The sequence below is a fragment of the Pleurodeles waltl genome, chromosome 9 (genome assembly GCF_031143425.1).
Source record: "Pleurodeles waltl isolate 20211129_DDA chromosome 9, aPleWal1.hap1.20221129, whole genome shotgun sequence".
Classification (NCBI taxonomy): domain Eukaryota; kingdom Metazoa; phylum Chordata; class Amphibia; order Caudata; family Salamandridae; genus Pleurodeles; species Pleurodeles waltl.
Genome location: NC_090448.1, coordinates 306229272 through 306251742, shown reverse-complemented (window position 1 = coordinate 306251742; position 22471 = coordinate 306229272). Strand labels below are relative to the sequence as shown.

The window sequence follows — 22471 nt, the reverse complement described above, 5'->3', positions numbered from 1 at the left end:
TGAGGGCACACCACCATCAGACAGGGAAGAGGGCAGTCTGTTGATCGTTGCTGCACCGGGTATCGATTTCTCCAAGGCCTGGGGGCCTCGGTTATCTTCAATCAGGGCAGTCGCGGTCAGGGGGGTCCTCGGGATTCCCTCTATAGGCATCGTCGTGGAGGTGTGGAGAGGTCAACCCAGGGTGTGCACTTAGTTGCCGCCGTCTGGTGGTCCTCTCTGGTTGGTTGGGCCACCTGGACTCGGGCCGTGAGCGTTGGGTGCAGAGTGGTTAGGACTCACGCTTCCAGAGTGAGGGGGGAGAAGGGGAGGCCTTTGGAAGAGGTTTCTTCTTCTGTTCTTCTTTGGACAGGGCCGCTTTCCACTGGAGTTCTTGATCCTCTGTGATGCAGGCAGTCCTCTGGAGGTTTTGCAGAGGTCGCTGGACCTGCAGGACACGTTACTTTTCTTCTGCAGGTTCTTTGAAGCAGGAGACAGGCCGGTAGGGCTGGGGCCACGTCAGTTGTTGTTTCCTTTCCTTCTTTGCTGGGGTTTCCACTAAGCAGTCCTTCTTCTTGTGAGGTCGTCAGGAATCTGACTAGCTTGGTTCAGGGAGCCCTTAAATACAAGATTCAGGGGCGTTTTGGGGGGTCAGAGGGCAGTAGCCAATGGCTACTCTCCCTGAGGGTGGCTACACCCTTCCTGTGCCCACTTCCCTTTGGAGAGGGGGCACATTGCTAACCCTATTGGTCCCTGTCCTTCAAACCAAGATGGAGGATTCTGCAAGGAGGGGGTCACTTCAGCACTGGACACCTTGGGGGGGGGGGGGGGTCCTGGCTGAGGTGGTGACTCCTCCTTGTTTTTCCTAATTACACCTCTGGACTTGCCGCCAAAAGTGGGACTTTGTCCAGGGGCTAGGCATCTCCACTAGCTGGAGTGCCCTGGGGCATTGTAACACGAAGCCTGAGCCTCTGAGGCTCACCGTTAGGTGTTACAGTTCCTGCAATGGGGAGGTGTGAAGCACCTCCACCCAGTGCAGGCTTTGTTTCCGGCCTCAGAGGGCAAAAAGGCCCTCAACCCAGGGGGTCAGAAACTTGTCTGCTAGTTGCAGGCTGGCACAGACCAATCAGTCCTAGACTAGAGGATTGGGTAAAATACAGGGGGCATCTCTAGGATGCCCTCTGTGTGCATTTTTTTTTTAATAACTCCAACACTGGCATCAGTGTAGGTTTATTACTCTGAGAAGTTTGATACCAAACTTCCCAGTATTCAGTGTAGCCATTATGGAAATGTGGAGTTCGTTTTGACAAACTCCCAGACCATATACTTAATATGGCCACACTGTACTTACAATGTCTAAGAATGGACTTAGACACTGTAGGGGTATATTGCTCAAGCAGCTATGCCCTCACCTGTGGTATAGTGCACCCTGTCTTAGGGCTTTAAGGCCTCCTAGAGGGGTGACCTACCTATGCCACGGGCAGTGTTTTGTGTGCATGGCACCCTGAGGGAGATGCCATGTCGACTTTGCCTTTTTCTCCCCACCAACACACACAACCTGCAATGGCAGTGTGCATGTGTTAGGTGAGGGGTCCCAACTGTGGAAACAATGGTACTTTTTTTTTTTTTTTTTTTAGGGAAAGAGCACTAGCGCTGGGGCCTGGTTAGCAGGATCCCAGCACACGCTTAATCAAGTCAGCATCAATATCAGGCAAAAAGTAAGTGTGTGTGTGGGGGGGGGGGAGGGTAACAGCAATAAGGGGCATTTTCCTACAGTAGATCTGTGGTTTAATTAGAGCCAAGGAACCATTGTTTGTGCTGTAAATAGTTGACCCATATTCCGGTCTGGTATAAGACACTGTCATTCTTGTTATATTGAACATCTAATTACAGCAGAATTTTGGATTATCACTGTTTTAACCCAACTAATTAACGCAACTCAGTTTAGATTCTCAGGAAAGGTCTGGCAGATTTACTTTGAATGTTACAATAAGTGAACCCAGTTTATACTGCTTGCCAGTGCCTCGGTTGCCAACTGAGAATCAAAGTGACTGCCCCCGTCTGACCCTTTACACTTGACAACATTCTGGGCTTATCACTTCCATTCTGAATGTGAACAAGTTCCCTTGTTTGCCATGACTGTAAACATATACCATAGACTGTTACAATGACTGAACAGTTCCATTTTATGAGTAGATTAACCCTGCAAGGTCTGTTCAAAGTCAAAATGTCACGCATCCGATTCTCAAAGCTACTGGCTCTTTTAAGTTTGACTTGCATGCACAAAAGTTATTTTTGCACTCAAAAACATTTTACTGGCATGAACACTTTTGTGTGAGCTAATATTTATGGGTTGCAGACGCTAGGACGTAAATCTAGGGCTGGAATAAAACTAACATATTTAAGAAAATTAATCAATTCCTCTCCAATCTCTTCCTGCCATGAAAAAGGTGAGAATTTTACTTCTGACAAGACAAAGTGCAATACATGTTCCAGAGTGGAAAGAGATTCTCCACCCAATAAAAGAGGAGGGTGTAGGGAAAGGGCGTTTTCATGGTGGGTGAGGAATATTTTATGCCTGGAGAAAAAAAAGGTTTTAGCAGGTGACCTTGCACTTGCGCAGCATATTTTTACATGTGCAAGCATTATAGTACACCTGGAAGAATGAAAGTGTTACAGGTTTGCAGGCATACGTCTGTAAACCTTTGTAAATTCCTGAATTTTGCAACTACATAACATCAAAGATGCAAGGGGACACTTTGTGACTTTCTTTATGAATTGGGCCTCTGATTTAATTTTCACATGTTGTTCATAACGATTTTATATTGAGGCTCCATCAAATATATTTTATTTAATTATGCTTTAGAAAATATGTTAACGTTGTGGTTCATCAGTTTTTTCATGCTGCAATTATTTTTTGTGAACCTTAAATTTTTTAAAACAATGAAACTGCACGGTAAACTAGGAAAACTTCCATTTTTTTCATTTCTTCAAGTTGCAAATATTTTTGGGGTACATTTTATTTTGAAAGTAGCCAGTTAATGATCTTAATTCTATTCTTCTGCATCCATCTGCATGTAATCAAGGAGCATTCTGGAAACATAAAAATGCCAGAAACAAAAAAAAAGTTTTTTTAACTTGTGTGCTCATTTTCATAATGGAACTATCAGTATTACAAGATGGATTTACAGACTACTGGATTTACATAGGGTACTCACCCTAACAATAAAGTGTTTACACTAATGAATCATATACCCAATTTTGAACATTTAGTGCACATGGATACATCTCTGGCCTTAGCAGCATTCAACCTTCGTTTTCACAGCCACATTGTGGCATTATAAACCATCAGCCAAACAGATTGTGCTGCAAGGGACTAAGCCTATTCATCCAGTGGACAACAACACAAGACGACGTGTATATGAAGCCACCCTTGGAAGAAGATCCGAAGACGCTCGTTCTTACAAAGAGGTCTGTGGTCAAAACAAAGATATTTATAGTGAAGACTTCTGATTCAGTAAACGTAACTCCATGCCTCTTCAACTGTATTTTTCAGTTATCCACTTCTTCATACTTTAACACTACAGTCCTTACCATGAGGAGAGTCAAGTGACGAGAAATCTGTCTGCAGAGACGTATTTTCCATCAATCTGTAGGTATTTGATTGCACTGATTGATTTAACTCCTTGCATGCACATCAGTATTCAAGCTGAAGTTTCTCTGTGTTTTGCTAGCAATACATGTTTGACTTTGAAATGGACGAGTAGAACCCAACATTGGGGGTGGTGATAGTCTGTCATTCACAGCCTTAACTAGTCGGTGCTCTTTTTATTTTATTTTATTTTATTTTGGTAGATTATGAGAATATTGCGAGCACTGTGTAAATTGTTTGGTTCTTTACCCAGTAGACTTATTTTATTTCCCAATGAAGTAAAACAGTTAAAGCCCTGTCGACATATAAATGTTTTGTTCACATAGTTTCCTCTGTAACGTCTCATACATATACAATAAAGAGAACATCTGTAAGAATCTTGGATAATCAATCTCCAACAAGATTGGGAGAAGGTGATAGGCAACTCGAAAGGCTGAACACCCAGGAAATAGCATTTGCAGCGGTTGCAATACACTGTTGAATGAGGAGAGCACTATGGTAGCATACCAGCAGCTACACAGGGCCCAAAGCAAAGAGCAGAGGATCATATGGCTGACTTACAACCAGATTTCAGGATTTCTTTGATGATATGTAAGATCACAGAAATAATGGTATCAACTCCAATAGGTAGAAGTGCAGGGGGAGCCAGAAAAGGTGAGATGGATATTAGAAAGACATGGTGTTCACCTATAAGAGTCCCACATCATCACTGACCTTGACTAAGGTAATCTCCAGATGTGTCCATTCTGTTTTCCTCCATTGTATTTCTACTGGGCTTCTGGTATTCAAACAATTTTGAGTTTATATTTCCTTTTTCTTGTTACCAAGACTCAATTCTATTTGGACTTAACAGGAAACATTGCCAAATTTTGCAGCTAAGAAACTGCTTCAAAGCAACACATTAGTTGTGCCGCTACAAGTTAGGTCACTGTTGAGGGAAAAGGCGGCTGGACTGCACATCTTGAATGCTAAGGAGATCACGTACAGAGGAGCAGGAATTAGTCAGGTGGAGAATGCCTAAAGGGCAGAAGGCCACCGGTCTGAGGGTTCCTTGCTTTTCCCTTCCTATCAAGCACCACCCTTCCCCTGGCCAGTGTTGACCGCACAGCCACCCCACCAACACCTCAGACAAGGGCCTTGTGCGTCCTGGCAAACAAAAATCAGTGTTAACAGAATTATGTCTCACAAAACTATTGTACTAAAGCCCTAAAAGTTGTCATGTCAAAGAAGGCCCAAGAGAAATCTGGGTATCTAGCCCACCCCATACTGCAACTGGCAATCTGTTGAGTGACTGGGATCACACCGGGTCACAAAAATAAGTTCTCCTGAGGGGCCTTGCATCCAGTGAAACTGAAAATAATAGCTAATAAAAACTACTGAAGTGGGATGGGAGGAACCACCGAACTCTTCTGACTTTGCTCCCTTTTGATTCTTTACCTCTCTGCGCTGTGTTTTACTGAAATAAAGTGCTTTTGATTACCCCTTCTGAAGTGCTCACAAAATTCGATGATCCTATGCCCATTAATGATTAGCCTCATCCACCTAACCTTTTTTGCAAGTGACATGGCCTATACTGTTCCAAAGCTATTTCAAAGTCCAATCTAACCAACGGGTGTATCCCAGACATCGCTTATTCATGAGTGCTAACAATCAGTTATGGACCCATTGCCATCTCCTCTTAGAGATGAGCTTTGCAGAGAAATGCTCCTCCGTTCTTTATTTCTCTCAAGAAGGAATAGACTTATCCTTTCTTTTTACACGTCCATATACAAAATAGGGAACAATGTTTAACACAGACTTGTGCACACTACCAAAAGAAAGAACAGATGGACTTATATTTAGAAAGTGTTTGCACCCAGCCATCTGCAGTGCTATGTAACAGTTATTTTTTATCTGCATTTTCCAGGTCCTTTTCTTCACCTATTCGGCTGAGAGCCACTTATTCGAGGTACCATGCGCAATATGCCAGGTACCTTCTCTCAATATGCCGATTTATGATGCACTCAAGTGTTATTATTTACCTCTTCAAAAGGTGTAGTTCCAGTTTGTGTTAGACTGTTATATAGGATGCCCGGTCAGATGTATGTAAGGTCACCACCCTGCAAAGGAGCACCAGTGATAAATGTAAAATAAAACTGCACTTGCCTAATGAAGCAATATTAGTTCAGTGAGCTTCTGGGTCAAGTCCCTTCTGGATGATGGGTCCACTGAAATTTGTAGGAGAGAGGGGGGGTAATCCTGCTGCTGAAGTACAACATTCAATTAAAGTTTTTAATTATTTCCGGAACACACAGTTTACCCGATTGTCGGCCAGGTATTTCCACATGGTCAGGTCAGGCGTTCTGAAGGTCCATTCTGTGTTTCTTTTCCCTCTACACCTCATGTGACAGATAGGAATTGAGTGTGTCATCATAAGTACCAGGTCCAGATGCAGGGTTGCAAGCTTTTGAAGATAGCTGAAAAAGTTCCCTTGCTCACAAGATGATACCAACAACTTACACCCCTTCCCCTGGACACCACTCTAGAAAATCTAGCGTTTATAGAGCTGCAAACATTTGTTGATTCTAAACGTTTACACAATTCATCTCAAGCTGGCTTTAGAGCTTGCCGCAGTAGAGGTAGCAGTTATCTCAGTATTGGACTTTCTGCACAGATCTGTGGACAGCAGAGGACTTGGGGCTGTGGTCCTCGTGGACTTGTCAGCGGTCTTTGACACCGCTGGTGAGTCTCTGCTTTTAGACAGAGTTAAAGAGGTGGGCCTAGAGGCTACATTGCTCAATGTTTTCTGATCAATTGTAGTAAAGGAAAAGGAGTGAGGTGATTCTCCACAGTCTGCCAATAATCTTTGCAGTCATAGGCTGTTCATTCAGTATTGGAAATCCTCCTAGTACCCTTCAGGCTTGCTGGAAATCACAAAGGTAACTCATACTTAGTCACGACCACAGTGCCAGTATGCTGACCCATCAATCAGTTTGGTTCAATATTAGCTAGTAAACAAAGTCCGTATTCAGATGTTTCAGACAAGTCAATTATTGTTGATTAGTAATTCAGGTTCTGAAAGCACACTTCTCAGCAGACCGGAGCTCATCTGATCAGCACACCTTATCAGATGAGATTTAACGTTGTCTCCTTTATTAAACACAGCTGTTGTTTTGCCACGGCATTCTGGTACTTGTAGTGTTGTGATCAATAATAATAGAACAAAAATTAGCTGGGTGTGCCCCAATCTTTTACTAACCCCGTTATCAATCACTACTCAATCGGTGGTGGAAATCGCATGCACATTCCATGCTTCTTGTAATTTCTTAGCGAAGACTGCTCCCATTTTGTCAGGATAAAGGTGCCTGTTTACGGTTCCCTTAAGTCAATTATGGTGCTATACTATCTTCTGATGGAGCTATATATTGACTGATATGGTTTGGTCCCTGTAAAGTTTCTGGGCCTAATTTAAGTTGGTTTGTGTACATTATGATATTGCAGTGGTATAGCCTAAAGAGAACTAAATAATGCATAGTTTCTACAAAGGGAACTGGTTGAAGAAGAAGAGAGCACTTTTCTTAACAAGTTCAAATGATACTTTGCTTGAAATTTACATGGAGGGCAAAGGATGCATCTGTTATAAACAAGACATGGAAATTTGGCTCCAGCTAGTGGAGTTTGGAAATTTCAATGCAGCCTGAAGTGCTCTTTTTTTTTGCTGCCTTTTAGCAACACTTCCATTTTTCTTTTGTGGAAATACAAGAAGGTGACCTTTACTCAATGCTGGATCTGCCCTACACCCTGATGTTTTGCACTGCAGATCCGTGTCTCACTCAGAGGTGAGCCTAACAGCTTGAACTGCAGGACGCATAATAGCTCTACAATCTAGCATATGGGGCGGATATACACATAAAACAGTACTAACGGCAATTTATATCCCTCTGGTACTGAGAAGACTGTACTTGTTTGAGGAATTCCTATAGGTGGATTTAGATCGTGAAGAATAATTTAAATCAGTTGTGTGGTTCCGGGCACTCATCTCCAATTGTGCATGTGCAGTCACAGATTGCAGAGAGGTCGAGGAGGAAGAGAGCCACGGGCAGTTCCTCGTCCATAGTAAAAATGTCTTTACATATATCAGTTGGAATGTATTCTGTACTTCAAGTGGGTCTAAAGTCCAACTGAAGATCTTGTAGAAGTCTTTTGATTTTTTAAACTGTTTGTTCACCCCATAATCTTATTCTGTAACGGAAAGTTAGATATTGTGTTGGGTCTTTGAGAAGGCTCTTTGGGGTGTGGTTTGGTTATACACAGATATTTAAAATAGTTATGGAGTAGGTAGCAGCTTAAGTTCCTTTAGGCTTGGGCGTGTTACCTTACCCTACTCTGAAGGTAATGTAATCGAGGCTGGACAAAATATTGGTTTGGGCTTAAGTGGTGGAAATACATTTTGATTCTGGTTTCTGGGTGTGGACCTTTGTGTTGTAGAAAACCCAACAGAACTATATTTTCTACCAATTGGCAGGCCTGATTTTTCATGCAACAATCTACCAATTGGGTGAAATCACCTATGAAGGCATTATTTGGAATACTGGATGGGTGACGCCTGATTGCATCATCTGTAGAGATAGGTGAAATTGGAGACCAGTTTCCATTACATAGCAGTTATCATCAGGGATTAGTTCATAATAACAGGTGAATTAAGTGTAAGTAGTGTACTATGTGACTGGGTGTTCCAAGGCCTTGCTATTTGTTACACTATACATTTCACATTCTCGCGATTGTAGGTGCTCTGCCTTCCTTCTCCTACTTTCTGCTCTTAAGAATTATTTGCTGGATCATGGAATATAAACAATAAAAAACATGTTTCATAAGGCCTAGAAAGCAAATATGTGGGGTCTGCAGAGGGATTGTGTATTATGATGGAGGTCAGATCAAATGAGTGGTGAGGCTAGACAATTTGAGATCCTTCAGATCTGATGATTTTGGTATGCAAAAAAGGGTTAGTAGTAGTGTGTCAGAACCACAGACCAAAACGGTCACTGCCTCTGATGAGAGCTTTACATGGGGACTACCAGGGATCAACATGACATTTGCAAGGAGTTGTATATTAGAGTGTGGATAGACATATAAGAGTCTGGAGGGTGTAATCCATGCAAGTTCTTAAGAATTATTGTGAGATATATGAAGGAGAATGTAGCCTAGCCATCTGTATACAGAGTAAAGAAGCACAAAGATAATGTTAGACACAGGAAGATGCACATAGGTATCTGTGCACAGAGCAGAGAAGCACAGTAACTTACAGAATGGAGCAAAAAGAAGATGCAAATGAACTGAAGAGAGATATTCTGGCACATATAAGAACCAAATACAATTCCAGTGTGCTAAATGGACTTCAGACATGGAACTGATTAGACAAGGAATCTTTCTGGTGACCACTATTCACCTGGTGCTGTACTGCTACGTGATGTACATGTTGCTATAGTATGGAAACACTGAGCTTGTCATTGTTGAATTTATAAGCTGCTTGTTAAAGTGAGACACAAGGAAGAAATCCCTTAAATAATCAAAAAGCCACAGGCAAATAGGGATGGGATCTTATAAGAGGCAAAACAGGAATAGCAATCAACTGAGTAGAAAAGGTTAAAAATATTTTAAAGTTTAAATCTTAAATATACAGATGATTCGGAGATCCTGGATTAACCACAGTAAATTCCTTTACTGACAATATTTGTGAAATTAAAATCTATTATTACAGTTTGTTTCGAAATAGGGAAGTACTTTTATTTGGATGTACTTTCTCACATAAAAAAGGAATTGTTCTCTAAAAGTTTGAACACAGATTCCTAGACTTCATCTTTAGCAAAGGCTTTGGTACCTTAAAGGTTTTTTATTCTCTATAGAAAGGACGTTCGCTACAGGCACAACCCCTCCTACATAAAACTCCTCTACTAGAGTAGCCCTTGCACTCTTGTTTAAAAATAAACAGGTTGATCATTCATGAAACACACACACCTATTTCATTCTGATGATCACCAGCTTTAAGAGTAACTCCAGCGGTCTTCAGCAGCTGCACAAACACACTGTCATTCTCCACCACTCCTTGTGGGGCAACGGTCTTTGGTTTTTTACTTGTAATACGGTTCTTCTTCATTTCTAAAAAAAGCAAAAAAACAATTTTGATAACATTCGAGGTATTGTAGATATAAAACCCAACCACACTGCATTTATGTTTTTGATGAAATAATGAAGAGTGCTTTGGAAGTGACTTAATGTAACTTTCAAAAGGGCTACACAAAGCTTCTGAGACAGACTGCGCTTTTTAGGTTGAGCCTAGACAGCCCTTCTGCTCGCTTTTCATTTGTTTGTTTCAGTGCCTGTTACAAATCCTTGCTTTCAAGAGGTTAATCTTTCATATTTGTCCCTCTTTTTCATTGGTTGTTCACTGCCATGGAGCAGTGCCCCATTAGTTGTGGCCTTCCACTTGTTTCCTTTTTAGGTCGAGCGCACAAGCGGTCTGGCCTGTTGTAATCTAGCTGTGGGCTTTTAACCACGCCCATCACTATCGCTCATTCATGGGCTTGCCTTTCAAAAGTCCTTTATCATCATTGGTAAATGCTTTACGTTTGTACCTCCTTGGGGCAGTTTTGCTATCGCCTAGGCCATTGACCCTGTTACATGTATAATTGAACATTTGCAGATACGTTTGACTGTGAGCGAACTACTTTTTGCTTTTGTGTCATTCCTTGATGCTCATGGCGGGCCTGCACTTTGATTTGGCTTGCTTATGTCAACTGTTTTACTTTTCATTTTAAATTTATGTGGCAAGAAAAGTCCAGTTAGAAATTTTCAACACTAATAGCTCTAACTCGAGCAAACGCTAGATCCATTGCATTGCAGACAGTTACTGCCTCAGGAACTTTTCTTTTAATTATGAAAGAGCACTTCACACGATCGTTTGTGTTTTAAATAAATAGGGCTGTTAATATTGGTCTTAATCTGCTGTCCATTTAAAGACTAAGATCAAATGTAAGAGGCTGTTTCCACGAGTGCGCCTATTTACTTTCTTTGTCAGACTTCAAAGTGAGAGAACCCGTATTTTAAGGTTGTGTTTGTGAGTTTTTAATTCCGATTATTACTAACTGTTCTGAGTTAATATTTTATGGAATTACACTTCTTTTTGGATCGTCTGTTATTGTTGTACTCGTTGCTTTAATGATATGCTTGTGTCCTTTCTCTGTCTGTTAGCTTTACTCTGCCAATCTAAAGAAACAGTTAAAGCTTGAAAGCTTGAACAGTATATGCCTAAGACCAGTCAGAAAGGTGCTTTACTGGCATCTGAAACATAGCGCAGCTTTCTTTTGCAACTATGTTTTTTATTGTAAAGGGTTTTTTATGTTGGAAAGGGAGTGCTTAGGCACATTGGTTTTTACAGATGATTAGCATGTGTTCCATATTATTATATCACAGAAGTGCACTTCCTTTTGGCTCATCCATTATTGTTTTACATGATGTTTTATTAAAATGTTTAGCTCTTCACTCTGTTTTTATCTGCAACTGTGGGGAAACGCATAAAACCCGAAAGCTTTTATTTCCCTTTCTGCAAACACTGTGCTGGAGTCCAGTGCACAAACACATTCTAATTGTGTTTAGTGACAAAGATAGAGTGGCATTGTTTTGCAATTATTTATGTTATGAAGATTTTTTTATGTTGGAAAGGGATCACATAAACACATTGTGTTACTACAGATGATTACAATGTGTTCCATATTAATATTTTACGGAGTCACACTTCAGTGTGGTTTGTCGGTTACCGTTTTACGCATTGTTTTATTAAAATGTTTATCTCCTCGCTCTGTTTTGTGTATGGAGAAACGCCGAAACCTGAAAGTTGTTTTCTTTTTTTTATTTCTGCGAACAGTGTGCCTGAGTCCAGTGCAGAAACATTGCCATTTTAATGGCGCCACAAGTGCCAAACAGCTAAAAGTATTTGTAACAGGTTTCAAAACATTAGGAAGAAACACTAAGAACAATTTAAAAACCAATGCTACATCTTTAATTGATATGAAAACCACTGGTGACTGCTAATGAAAGAGCCGATGTGTAACCTGCTGCGTAACGCTCGTTTTTTTCATGCTTCAGTTATTGGATTTAAATATATTCTTGAAGCTTGCATGAAGCCCCTTATTTTGGGGGGGGCCTGGAAGCAACTGTTATTTTGTTTGTAATTGGTAACTGAAGTTGAATGGCTTATACATGTAAAATAAACACTGCTTAGTGAATTGCTGAAATCAGATGCATTATTTTATTAGGGAGTACTTTTTAGTGAAGTGAAGTCTAACCATCATGCATTGAGTGATGTAGGGTGGATTGGCGTGGGGTGGATTCGAGTGGGTTGGATTATATTGGATTGGTGGTTTGAATTGGAGTGAGAAGGCCCAGGTGGCCTGGGGTGGATTGGGGTGGGGTGGATTTGAGTGGGGTGAGGTGGATTAGAATAGACTGGAGTGGGGTGGATTGGACTGGCATGGGATAGATTGGATTCCACTGAGTGGGGTGGATTGGAGTGGGGTGGATTAGATTGGAGTGGAGTGGGCTGGATTGGATTGGGGGCCGGATGGACTGGGCAGACTGAACTGGGGTGGGTTGGGTTGGATTGGATTGGGCTAGAGTGGGTGGAGCAGAGTACTGTGTGGTGGATTGGAGTGAGTGGGTGGACTGGAGTGGGTTGGGGAGGATTGAAGTGGGGTGGTTTGGGAGTGGGATGGATTGGATTGGGGTGGGGTGTGTTGGATTGGATTGGAGTGGATTGGAGTGGGGTAGATAGATTGGACTGGGGTGGGGTGAACTGAACTGGGATGGGTTTTGGATTGGAATGAGGTGGACTGTAGTGGTTTGGATTAGAACGTAGTGGATTGGATTGGAGTGGGGTGGACTGGCATGGGGTAGGCTGGATCAATTGGACTTGACCGCATGGAATGAACTGGGATGGGGTGGGATGGACTGGATTGGAGTGGGATGGAGTGGAGTGAAATGGAGTGGAGTGGACTGGATTGAATTGGGGTTGGGTGGGGTGGATTGGACTGGGTGGGGTGGGGTGGATTGGTGTTGGGTGGATTAGACTGGGGTGGAATGAGGTGAGCGGATTTCACTGGGATGTGGTGAATTGGGCTGCAGTAGAGTGGACTGGAGTGGGGTGTATCGGATTGGGGTGTATCAGACTGGAGTGAAGTGCATTGGACTGAGTGGGGTGGATTAGTGTGTGGTGGAGTGGATTGGATTAATCATGGTGGATTGGATTGGGGTGATTAAATAGGGGAGGTTGGTCTGGATAGTGGTGGATGGAGTGGGATAGACTGGATTGGAGTGGAGTGAAATGGAGTGGGGTGGACTAGATTGAATTGGGGTTGGGTGGGATGGGTTGTATTGGTGTTGGGTGGATTTTACTAGGCTGGATTACAGGGAGTGCAGAATTATTAGGCAAGTTGTATTTTTGAGGATTAATTTTATTATTGAACAACAACCATGTTCTCAATGAACCCAAAAAACTCATTAATATCAAAGCTGAATATTTTTGGAAGTAGTTTTTAGTTTGTTTTTAGTTTTAGCTATGTTAGGGGGATATCTGTGTGTGCAGGTGACTATTACTGTGCATAATTATTAGGCAACTTAACAAAAGAAAATATATACCCATTTCAATTATTTATTATTACCAGTGAAACCAATATAACATCTCAACATTCACAAATATACATTTCTGACATTCAAAAACAAAACAAAAACAAATCAGTGACCAATATAGCCACCTGTCTTTGCAAGGACACTCAAAAGCCTGCCATCCATGGATTCTGTCAGTGTTTTGATCTGTTCACCATCAACATTGCGTGCAGCAGCAACCACAGCCTCCCAGACACTGTTCAGAGAGGTGTACTGTTTTCCCTCCTTGTAAATCTCACATTTGATGATGGACCACAGGTTCTCAATGGGGTTCAGATCAGGTGAACAAGGAGGCCATGTCATTAGATTTCCTTCTTTTATACCCTTTCTTGCCAGCCACGCTGTGGAGTACTTGGACGCGTGTGATGGAGCATTGTCCTGCATGAGAATCATGTTTTTCTTGAAGGATGAAGACTTCTTCCTGTACCACTGCTTGAAGAAGGTGTCTTCCAGGAACTGGCAGTAGGACTGGGAGTTGAGCTTGACTCCATCCTCAACCCGAAAAGGCCCCACAAGCTCATCTTTGATGATACCAGCCCAAACCAGTACTCCACCTCCACCTTGCTGGCGTCTGAGTCGGACTGGAGCTCTCTGCCCTTTACCAATCCAGCCACGGGCCCATCCATCTGGCCCATCAAGACTCACTCTCATTTCATCAGTCCATAAAACCTTAGAAAAATCAGTCTTAGTTTAGTTTAGTTTAGTTTAAGAATTTATAAAGCGCGTAGTGATCCGAAGGCATCCCAGCGCTAACCTAACCTGACCAGTGCTGTCACTAGGAGAGTTGAGAGCGCTACCTACAGAAAAGAATAGTCTTGAGTTTTTTCCTAAAAAGTAGTTCTGAATGTTCCTGACGTAGATCGGAAGGAAGATCATTCCAAAGACGGGCGGCCTTGGTAAGGAAGGAGTTGGCCCCCCAAGCTCTCTTAGACCTCAAGATGGTCACAAGACGAGAGGAGGAGGACCTCAGACTTCGAGAAGGAACATAAAGACATAGCCGCTTTCTAAAGAACATTGGGCCCTTATGTTGAAGAGCTCTATGAACAATGCATAGGGCCTTAAAATAGGTACGTTGCTTGAAGGGGAGCCAATGAAGCGAGGAAAGAGCAGGTTTAGCGGATACATGTCTGGGAAGATTGACAAGAAGCCGGGCGGCTGCGTTCTGGACTGTTTGTAGCCTTTTTATAACATAAGCCGGGGCGCTGAGAAAAAGTGAGTTCCCATAATCCAACCGGGAGAGGATAAGAGTTTGAACGAGGATTCTTCTGGCCATAGGGGGAAGAAGAATCGAGATTTTCCTAAGAACTCTTAAGATGCCAAAGCATATAGAGGAGACTCTTTTTGCTTGATAATCCATGGTCAGACGAGAATCCACCCAGAAACCAAGGCTTTTTACCTGGTCCTTAGGGGAAGGAAGATTATTGAAAGCCTCAGAGTACAGCGGAAGCGAAAGAGCTGGGGGGGAATTGCCTAGTACGATGACTTCTGACTTTCTGTCATTGAATTTGAGCTTAGACTGGACCATCCAAGCTCCAATGTCTTTCATACAGCACGAGAGGTTAGCTGCCGACGAGTCCCCGGAGCTGGATAGGGACACCACAAGTTGAGTATCGTCGGCGTTTGCGATCACCTTAGCCAGCGGGGATAAATAGACATTAAAAAGAGTTGGGCTCAAAGAAGAGCCCTGGGGAACTCCACAAGTCAAAGGAAAAATGTCAGAGAAGTAGGCTCGATCCAGGACTTGAAAAGATCTGTCTTTGACAAAAGCGGACAGCCAGGACAATGCCAGGCCTCCTATCCCCAATTCTGAGAGCCTGCGGCAGAGAAGGTTGTGGTCCACTGTATCAAAAGCAGCGCTGAGATCAAGCAGAATCATGGCCACATGGGACCCTTGGTCCAAAAGCTGCCTGGCTGACTCAGTCACTGCAAGGAGAGCGGACTCCGTGCTATGATGGGCTCTAAAACCCATTTGGGTGGGGTGGAGGAGTTCATGGGTCTATAAGTAGCTGGTTAATTGGTGATTAACGTGTTTCTCCAAAATTTTTGTTGAAATAGTGAGAAGAGCAATGGGTCTATAATTCTCCAGCAGAGATGGGTCCAGTTTCGGTTTTTTTAACAGAGGCTTAATAATGGCATGCTTAAAAAGAGGGGGGAGACCTAACGATAGGTCTTTCTGTGAGGGGAGGTACAACAATATCTGAAACTCGCGAGAGGATGGGGGGAGGAGCGGGGTCCAGGGGGGAGCCCGATTTAATCTGAAGAAGAAGTTTAGTGGCAGCAGTATCAGTAAGAGGTGTGAAGACAGTTAATGTGGTTCCGGAGAGGGAGGGATCCATCATTTGGTGCTCTACTGTACCTGGGGGAGGAGGAGAAGGGAACCCAGAGTATATCTTAATGACTTTGTCATTAAAATGAGATGCCAAAAGATTACTATATTCAGTGGAGGGTTCTGTGGGAGGAGAGGGCATAGGGGTTATAGTTAATTCCTTAAAAATCTGAAAAATTTCCTTTTGTGAACAGGAGGAGCTTTCTATTCTTAATCCATAGTAGGAGGACTGGGCGGCTTTGATGTTTTGATGGTAGAGTCTGACGGATTGCCTATATATTTCTCTATCAATGAGACTGTAATTCTTTCTGCAAGCTCTTTCTAACCTTTTGCACAATTTTTTTAGTTCTAGCAAACAAGGTGAAAACCAGGGTTTGGCCTTATGGGGGGGCTTGTTAGATCTCAATTTGATGGGCAGAATACTATCCAAAGAGGAGGAAATCCATTTATTAAATGAATCTGCAGAAATGGAGGGTGTGCTGGCCCCCAAGGAGGTCTGGAGAGCAGCCCACCACTCCACAAGGGCCAGTTTTGACCAAATGCGACCAAAAGTAGGGGGGGTAGACTGCACAACTGGAGTAACATTGCAGGGGAAAAAGAAAGATAGAAGGCAATGATCCGTCCAGGTTAGAGGCTGGGATGGCAGAGTGGTGAGGACAGGGAGATTACTGAATAAAAGGTCCAGCGTATGGCCTTTGGTATGGGTAGGTCCTATTACGTGTTGATTTAAATCAAGCGCAGAGAGAGACGCAAGTAGAGACCTTGCGTGTGGACAATTTCCATTGTCAAGATGGATGTTGAAATCCCCAAGGATAGTAAAGTTAGGGGATTTACAGATAAGACTCGCTGCAACTTCCGGCAGGGAATCTAAAAAACAGGTACAGGGTCCTGGGGGTCGGTAGAGAAGCAAACCTGAGAAAGTAAAGGTAGGGGAGAGGTGAAGGGAGAAAATTAAGCTTTCACACTCCGGGATATCAGAGGGGAGGGTGGTACACCGAAGGTTATTTTTGTAGATAATGGCTAAGCCGCCACCTCTTCCATGGAGACGATCTACATGCACCATAGAGTAGGTGGAGGGTAAAGAATTGCAGATATCTGCTGCTGAGTCATTGCCCAACCAGGTTTCGGTGAGGAACAGGGCGTCAGGGGACAGATCTTCTATGAGGGTATATATGTGAAGGGAATGAGCTGGTAAAGACCGACAGTTAAGGAGCAGAAATTTACAGGTTACAAATGGGTACGAAGCGGGGGGTGAGACAGCCTTACAGGTGCTGGGGCAGGTCGGGCAGAAAGAAGAGGCAGAGGACCCAGGGGATACTAAAGGAGGTAGTCCAGGTTGTGCCCCTCTAAGTGCGTGGAGCTGCAGGGGAGAATAAACTAACCTGTCTGTGGTAAAAGGAACAGCATTTCTGGGCTCTGTGCGCTTCAGGGCGCGGACGGGCTTGCCTTTGGCGCGCCAGCGCCGCGCCCGCTGCGCGTCCGGCGTCCTTCCGGCATTAAATGAGCCGGGGAGCCAAACGAGGCTGAAAAGCCTAAGGAAAACGACTAGACCGCTGACCCAAAATGGCAGTCTGATTTGTCCCAACCAGGAAGTGGGGAGAAGAAAAAAACGAAAAAAGAGTAAGCAACCGGGAACCACTGAACACGGGTCCCAAGGTTGCTAAAAAGCAGGGAATCAACAAAAGTCCCAAAAACACAGACACAGGAACAGGAATATGCCCCCAATACTTGTAAATCCACAAGAGGAAAAAATTCGATTAATCCCAATCCCTTTATGTATTAAAACGAAATTAAAACGAAATTCCCCCTAGAATGAGAAAAGCCAGAAGACTCTTAAAAGTTAAAATGTCCCCCAAACAGTTAAAAACATTTGATTCTTAAAAATTAAAAGATGCTCACACAGTCAGGTTAGCTGCGCGTCCGGCGTCCTTCCGGCATTAAATGAGCCGGGGAGCCAAACGAGGCTGAAAAGCCTAAGGAAAACGACTAGACCGCTGACCCAAAATGGCGGTCTGATTTGTCCCAACCAGGAAGTGGGGAGAAGAAAAAAACGAAAAAGGAGTTTTGAGATATTTCTTGGCCCAGTCTTGACGTTTCAGCTTGTGTGTCTTGTTCAGTGGTGGTCGTCTTTCAGCCTTTCTTACCTTGGCCATGTCTCTGAGTATTGCACACCTTGTGCTTTTGGGCACTCCAGTGATGTTGCAGCTCTGAAATATGGCCAAACTGGTGGCAAGTGGCATTGTGGCAGCTGCACGCTTGACTTTTCTCAGTTCATGGGCAGTTATTTTGCACCTTGGTTTTTCCACACGCTTCTTGCGACCCTGTTGACTATTTTGAATGAAACGCTTGATTGTTCGATGATCACGCTTCAGAAGCTTTGCAATTTTAAGAGTGCTGCATCCCTCTGCAAGATATCTCACTATTTTTTACTTTTCTGAGCCTGTCAAGTCCTTCTTTTGACCCATTTTGCCAAAGGAAAGGAAGTTGCCTAATAATTATGCACACCTGATATAGGGTGTTGATGTCATTAGACCACACCCCTTCTCATTACAGAGATGCACATCACCTAACATGCTTAATTGGTAGTAGGCTTTCGAGCCTATACAGCTTGGAGTAAGACAACATGCATAAAGAGGATGATGTGGTCAAAATACTCATTTGCCTAATAATTCTGCACTCCCTGTAGACTGGGGTGGATTGCATTGAGGTGAGTGGATTTCATTGGGATGTGGTGAATTGGGCTGCAGTGGGTGGACTGGAGTGGGGTGTATCAGATTGAGGTGTATCAGACTTGGGTGGAGTGGAGTGCATTGGACTGAATAGGGTGGATTAGTGTGTGGCGAGTGGATTGGATTAAGCATGGTGGATTGGATTGGGGTGATTAGATAGGGGAGGTTGGTCTGGATTGTGGTGATGGACTGGGGTGGAGTGGGTGGATTGATTGGAGAGGGGAGTAGTGAACTGAAGTGGGGTAGATTGAATTGGTTTGTAGTGGAGTGGATTCGACTGGAGTAGGGTGGAATAATGTGGACTGGATTGGACCGAGCGGAGTAGATTAAAGTGGATTGTATTGATTGTGGTGGATTGTATTGGAGTAAGGTGGACTTGAGTGGAGTGTAGTGGACTGGATTGGAGTGGGGTGTGGTGGGGTGGACTGGAGTGGAGTGGGTTGGATTGGAATGGGTGGGATGACTGGAGTGGGGTGGGACGACTGGAGTAGGGCAGATGGTTTTGGGTTAGGGTGGGTTGTTTGGGATTGTAGTGGGGCACATTGTTTTGGATTCAAGTGCGGCATGTTTTGGATGAAAGTGGGGCAGATTAGAGTGTGGCTGACTGAAGATGGGCATATTGAAATGGATTGAATGGGGCAGGTTATTTTGGATTGAAGTGAGGCAGATTGTTTTATACTAGAGTGGGGCAGACTGTTTTGGATTGGAGTGGGGTAGATAATTTTGGATTGGAATGGGGCAGACTGGAGAGAGAGATTATTTGGATTGGAGTGGGGCAGATTGTTTTGGATTGGAGTCGGGCAGATAGTATTAGGGTGGATTGGATGAGAGTGGGATGAATTGGGATCGGTGGGGTTCATTGGATTGGGGTGAGGCGGACTGGGATGGAGTGGGGAGGACTGGAGAGTGGCAGATTGTAGTAGGGTTAGAAGAGCGCTGACGAGCAAAAACAAAAGAAAACATGCGTGGAAAATGAGAAAAGACAACTTGGCAAAATTTAGCTTTAAAAATAAAACTTTGCAATTTTGTTTGTCCTGCTGGGCACTTTTTTGCCAGTCACATGCCTTCGGTTCAGAACACTAAGTTAGAAAGAACAAAACAGTACCTCGATCACGTCGGGAGCAGTGGACGGGCACTGAGGTGAATCAATCAGTGCTTGTTCCCTGCTCCACACAGTGGAAGGAAAATGATGGCAGGTGTTTACTCTACATAACAGAGTATTGCAAGTGAGACGCATGTGCTAGCGCATCCACTCGCAGGCTCAACTCTAAAAAGGCAGGCCGCCTGCAGCGCTAGTGGCAGCCAAAATCATTCGCCAGCAACCTAGTCTCTGGGTAAATAAACCTTTGTTATTGTCTATCTGGTGCTGCCATACAGCACCAAAATTAAATATCTAGCAGTGTTGCCACCTTTAGTAGCACAACTAGCTCCTCACACAACCATACTTTACAGAACAGAACACATGTAGTGAAGCATACCCACATTCCAGCAACTCTACACCAATGTTTTATAATTGCCAATCTATGCTACCCACCACAGCTGACTCCTGCAGAACTGTTCATTGTTATTGAATGAAATGGAGTTTGTACACAGCATACATTATTAAGATTCCAACAGTCAGGGTAGCAAACACTTTATTCTTCGCCAACACACCTCACTGCAGACAGTGCGCACAATCAGTGTAATACCCGTAATTTACTGAACATGCCGCCATGGTTAAAGAGAAATTGCAGACTCGAAGAAAAATGTCGCAAGGGACCATAGCCAAGATAGAGGTGAGTCATTCAAGAAGATATTAGATTTCAGACACATACTACAAAGCACCCAGCATCTTAGTGGGGGTGCCGTATTGCACATGTAAATGCATTTTATTTCGGGTGCTAGCATCATGTTTTGTTTTGCAAGATGTTTGGCCGAGTGTAGTTTTGTACTCAGTGCGGCGGCGCTGTGTACACCGAATGCCGCTTTATAATTAACACATACTGATAATTAACTTATTTTCTCATAGAGGCTGTGGGCACTATCGAAATGGCTTGTTGCCTTTCCCTCCAAAGCAATGAAATACATTCTCAGTCTGGCTGTCAACCCGGGAGGCTGGGTGGATCTTTGACAACCGGGCCTAGATAAGCATTCCTTCTGTTTGTGTTCTGCTTTTAATTGCCAAAACAGCAGGCTTTTTTTCTACGGAGATCGCAATTTCTGATCCCTCTTTTTTTCCAATTATTATAATTACAAGTTCAAAACGGGAAAGGTAGCTGGCGTTTTTTGTTTTTTAACCCTGGGGCATCAGATGTCCCAGTTTGCTTTCTGGTCACGATGTTAGCTGGTTTAGTGGTATACATATATCTGTCTGCTTGTGTTCTTTTTTTTTAATGTTCATGGTGAAAAAGATGAGAGCAAATGTGTGTTATTTATAGTCCACTGTGATGCTGTCATTTATTATTGAACTGAATTTAATAAGTTAAAAAGAACAAAATAGTACCTCGATCATGTGGGGAGCAGTTGACGGGCACCAATTATGCTGAATCAGTCAGTGCTTGTTCCCTGCTCCAAACGGAGGAACGGAAATGATGCCAGACATGCCGTGACAAATTACGAGGCTGTAAAGCAGAGTGTCAGGCAAACCAGCAAATGGTAAGAGACAGGTGGGCTATAAGCCTTTTACTGTGCACATCAGAGTCTCGCAAGTGAGACCTATGCTCTAGTGCATGCACTTGCAGATTCGACCCTAAAAAAGGTGTGAGCGCCTTACAATTACTTGTGTGCTAAATGTAACCTTTTATATTATGGTCCCGAGTTCTGTACATGGAGGCAGGGTTAACATTCGGAGATGCAGGACAATTCATTGAATCTCTTCAAGTGTGAAACTGCTCCCTTAGGCGCTACCGCAAGCCGAAGGTAGAAGCAATTCGCTGTCCGACAAAACCACTCCTTGTGCATAGTGAAAGGCAGGCAACGAATGAGGACAGCTCTATGTTTGGTCATTAAAACAAATACACATAAAGAACATAAGATAAGGCTTGACAGCTTCAACAGCAGACATTAAAGCTGGAGAGCTCAGGTTACAGTCTTGGTGGGAGAGGCTTACCATCCCAGTGATCTTGTGCAAAACACTCGTCTCCTTCCTTAAAAAAATAAAACACATGCACTTTATAGCAGCTGTAGAATTCTTTACTGTTGTGATGAACGGGTTTTTACATTGCAAAGGGAGCGTTTCTGCAGATAGTTTTTACTACATATGGTTAATAAGTTGTATTTGTTGCTTTAATGAGATGATCGTCTCCTCGCTCTGTCTGTTAGCTTTCCTGTGCCACTGTCAAGTAACGCTCGAAACGGAAAGCTTTAATTTTCATTTTTGTGAAAAGTGTGCCCGAGCCCAGTGCACAAACACAACTATTTTATTGCGGTCCGGTTGTCAGACAGCTAAAAGTATTCGTAACAGGTTTAAAACCAATGCTCTATGCAACATCACACCACTCTAAGCCACTCCATTCTATGCAACACTTCTCCACTGTACGCCACTCTGCTCTACGCAGTGCCACTCCGCTCTATGCACTGCCACTCCGCTCCACGCAACCCCACTTCAATTTATGCAACGCTATGCCACTTCGTGCAATTGTACACCACTCTAGCCACACCACTTTACTCCACTCCACACAATGCCATTCTGTTCTATGCGACGCTACTTTGCTTTACGCAACACACCACCAAGCAACTGTACTCCACTCTACGCCACTCCACACAACCCCTCTTTATGCAACACCAATTTAAGCCACGCTACTTCACTCTACGCAACTACACTGTACGCAACTACACTCCACTGTACGCAGTGCAACTCTGCTCCACGCAGCTGCACTTCACACAACACCACTCTACACCAGTCTATGCAACGCCACCCCACGCCGTACCATGTAACTGCACTCTACTCTATGTAACACCACTCCACACAATGCAATCCCCTCTACGGAACTGCAACCCACACAACTGCACTTCACTCTACAGCATGCCACTCTAGTCCACTTTACGGCAAGCCACTCCACTCAGTGAAACGCCACTCCACTATACCCCATGCCACTTCGCTCTACGCAGTGC

At 43.6% G+C, this 22471-nt stretch overlaps 1 protein-coding gene across 1 annotated transcript in view; it reads right to left on the bottom strand.

Moving 5' to 3' along the window:
- Positions 1-22471, bottom strand: part of FANCD2 (FA complementation group D2) — a 1182674-nt gene that overhangs the window by 1134277 nt on the left and 25926 nt on the right. The window contains exon 3 of the mRNA XM_069206781.1: positions 9623-9763. Coding sequence (XP_069062882.1) covers positions 9623-9763 — 141 coding nt within the window. The remainder of the gene's footprint in view (positions 1-9622; positions 9764-22471) is intronic.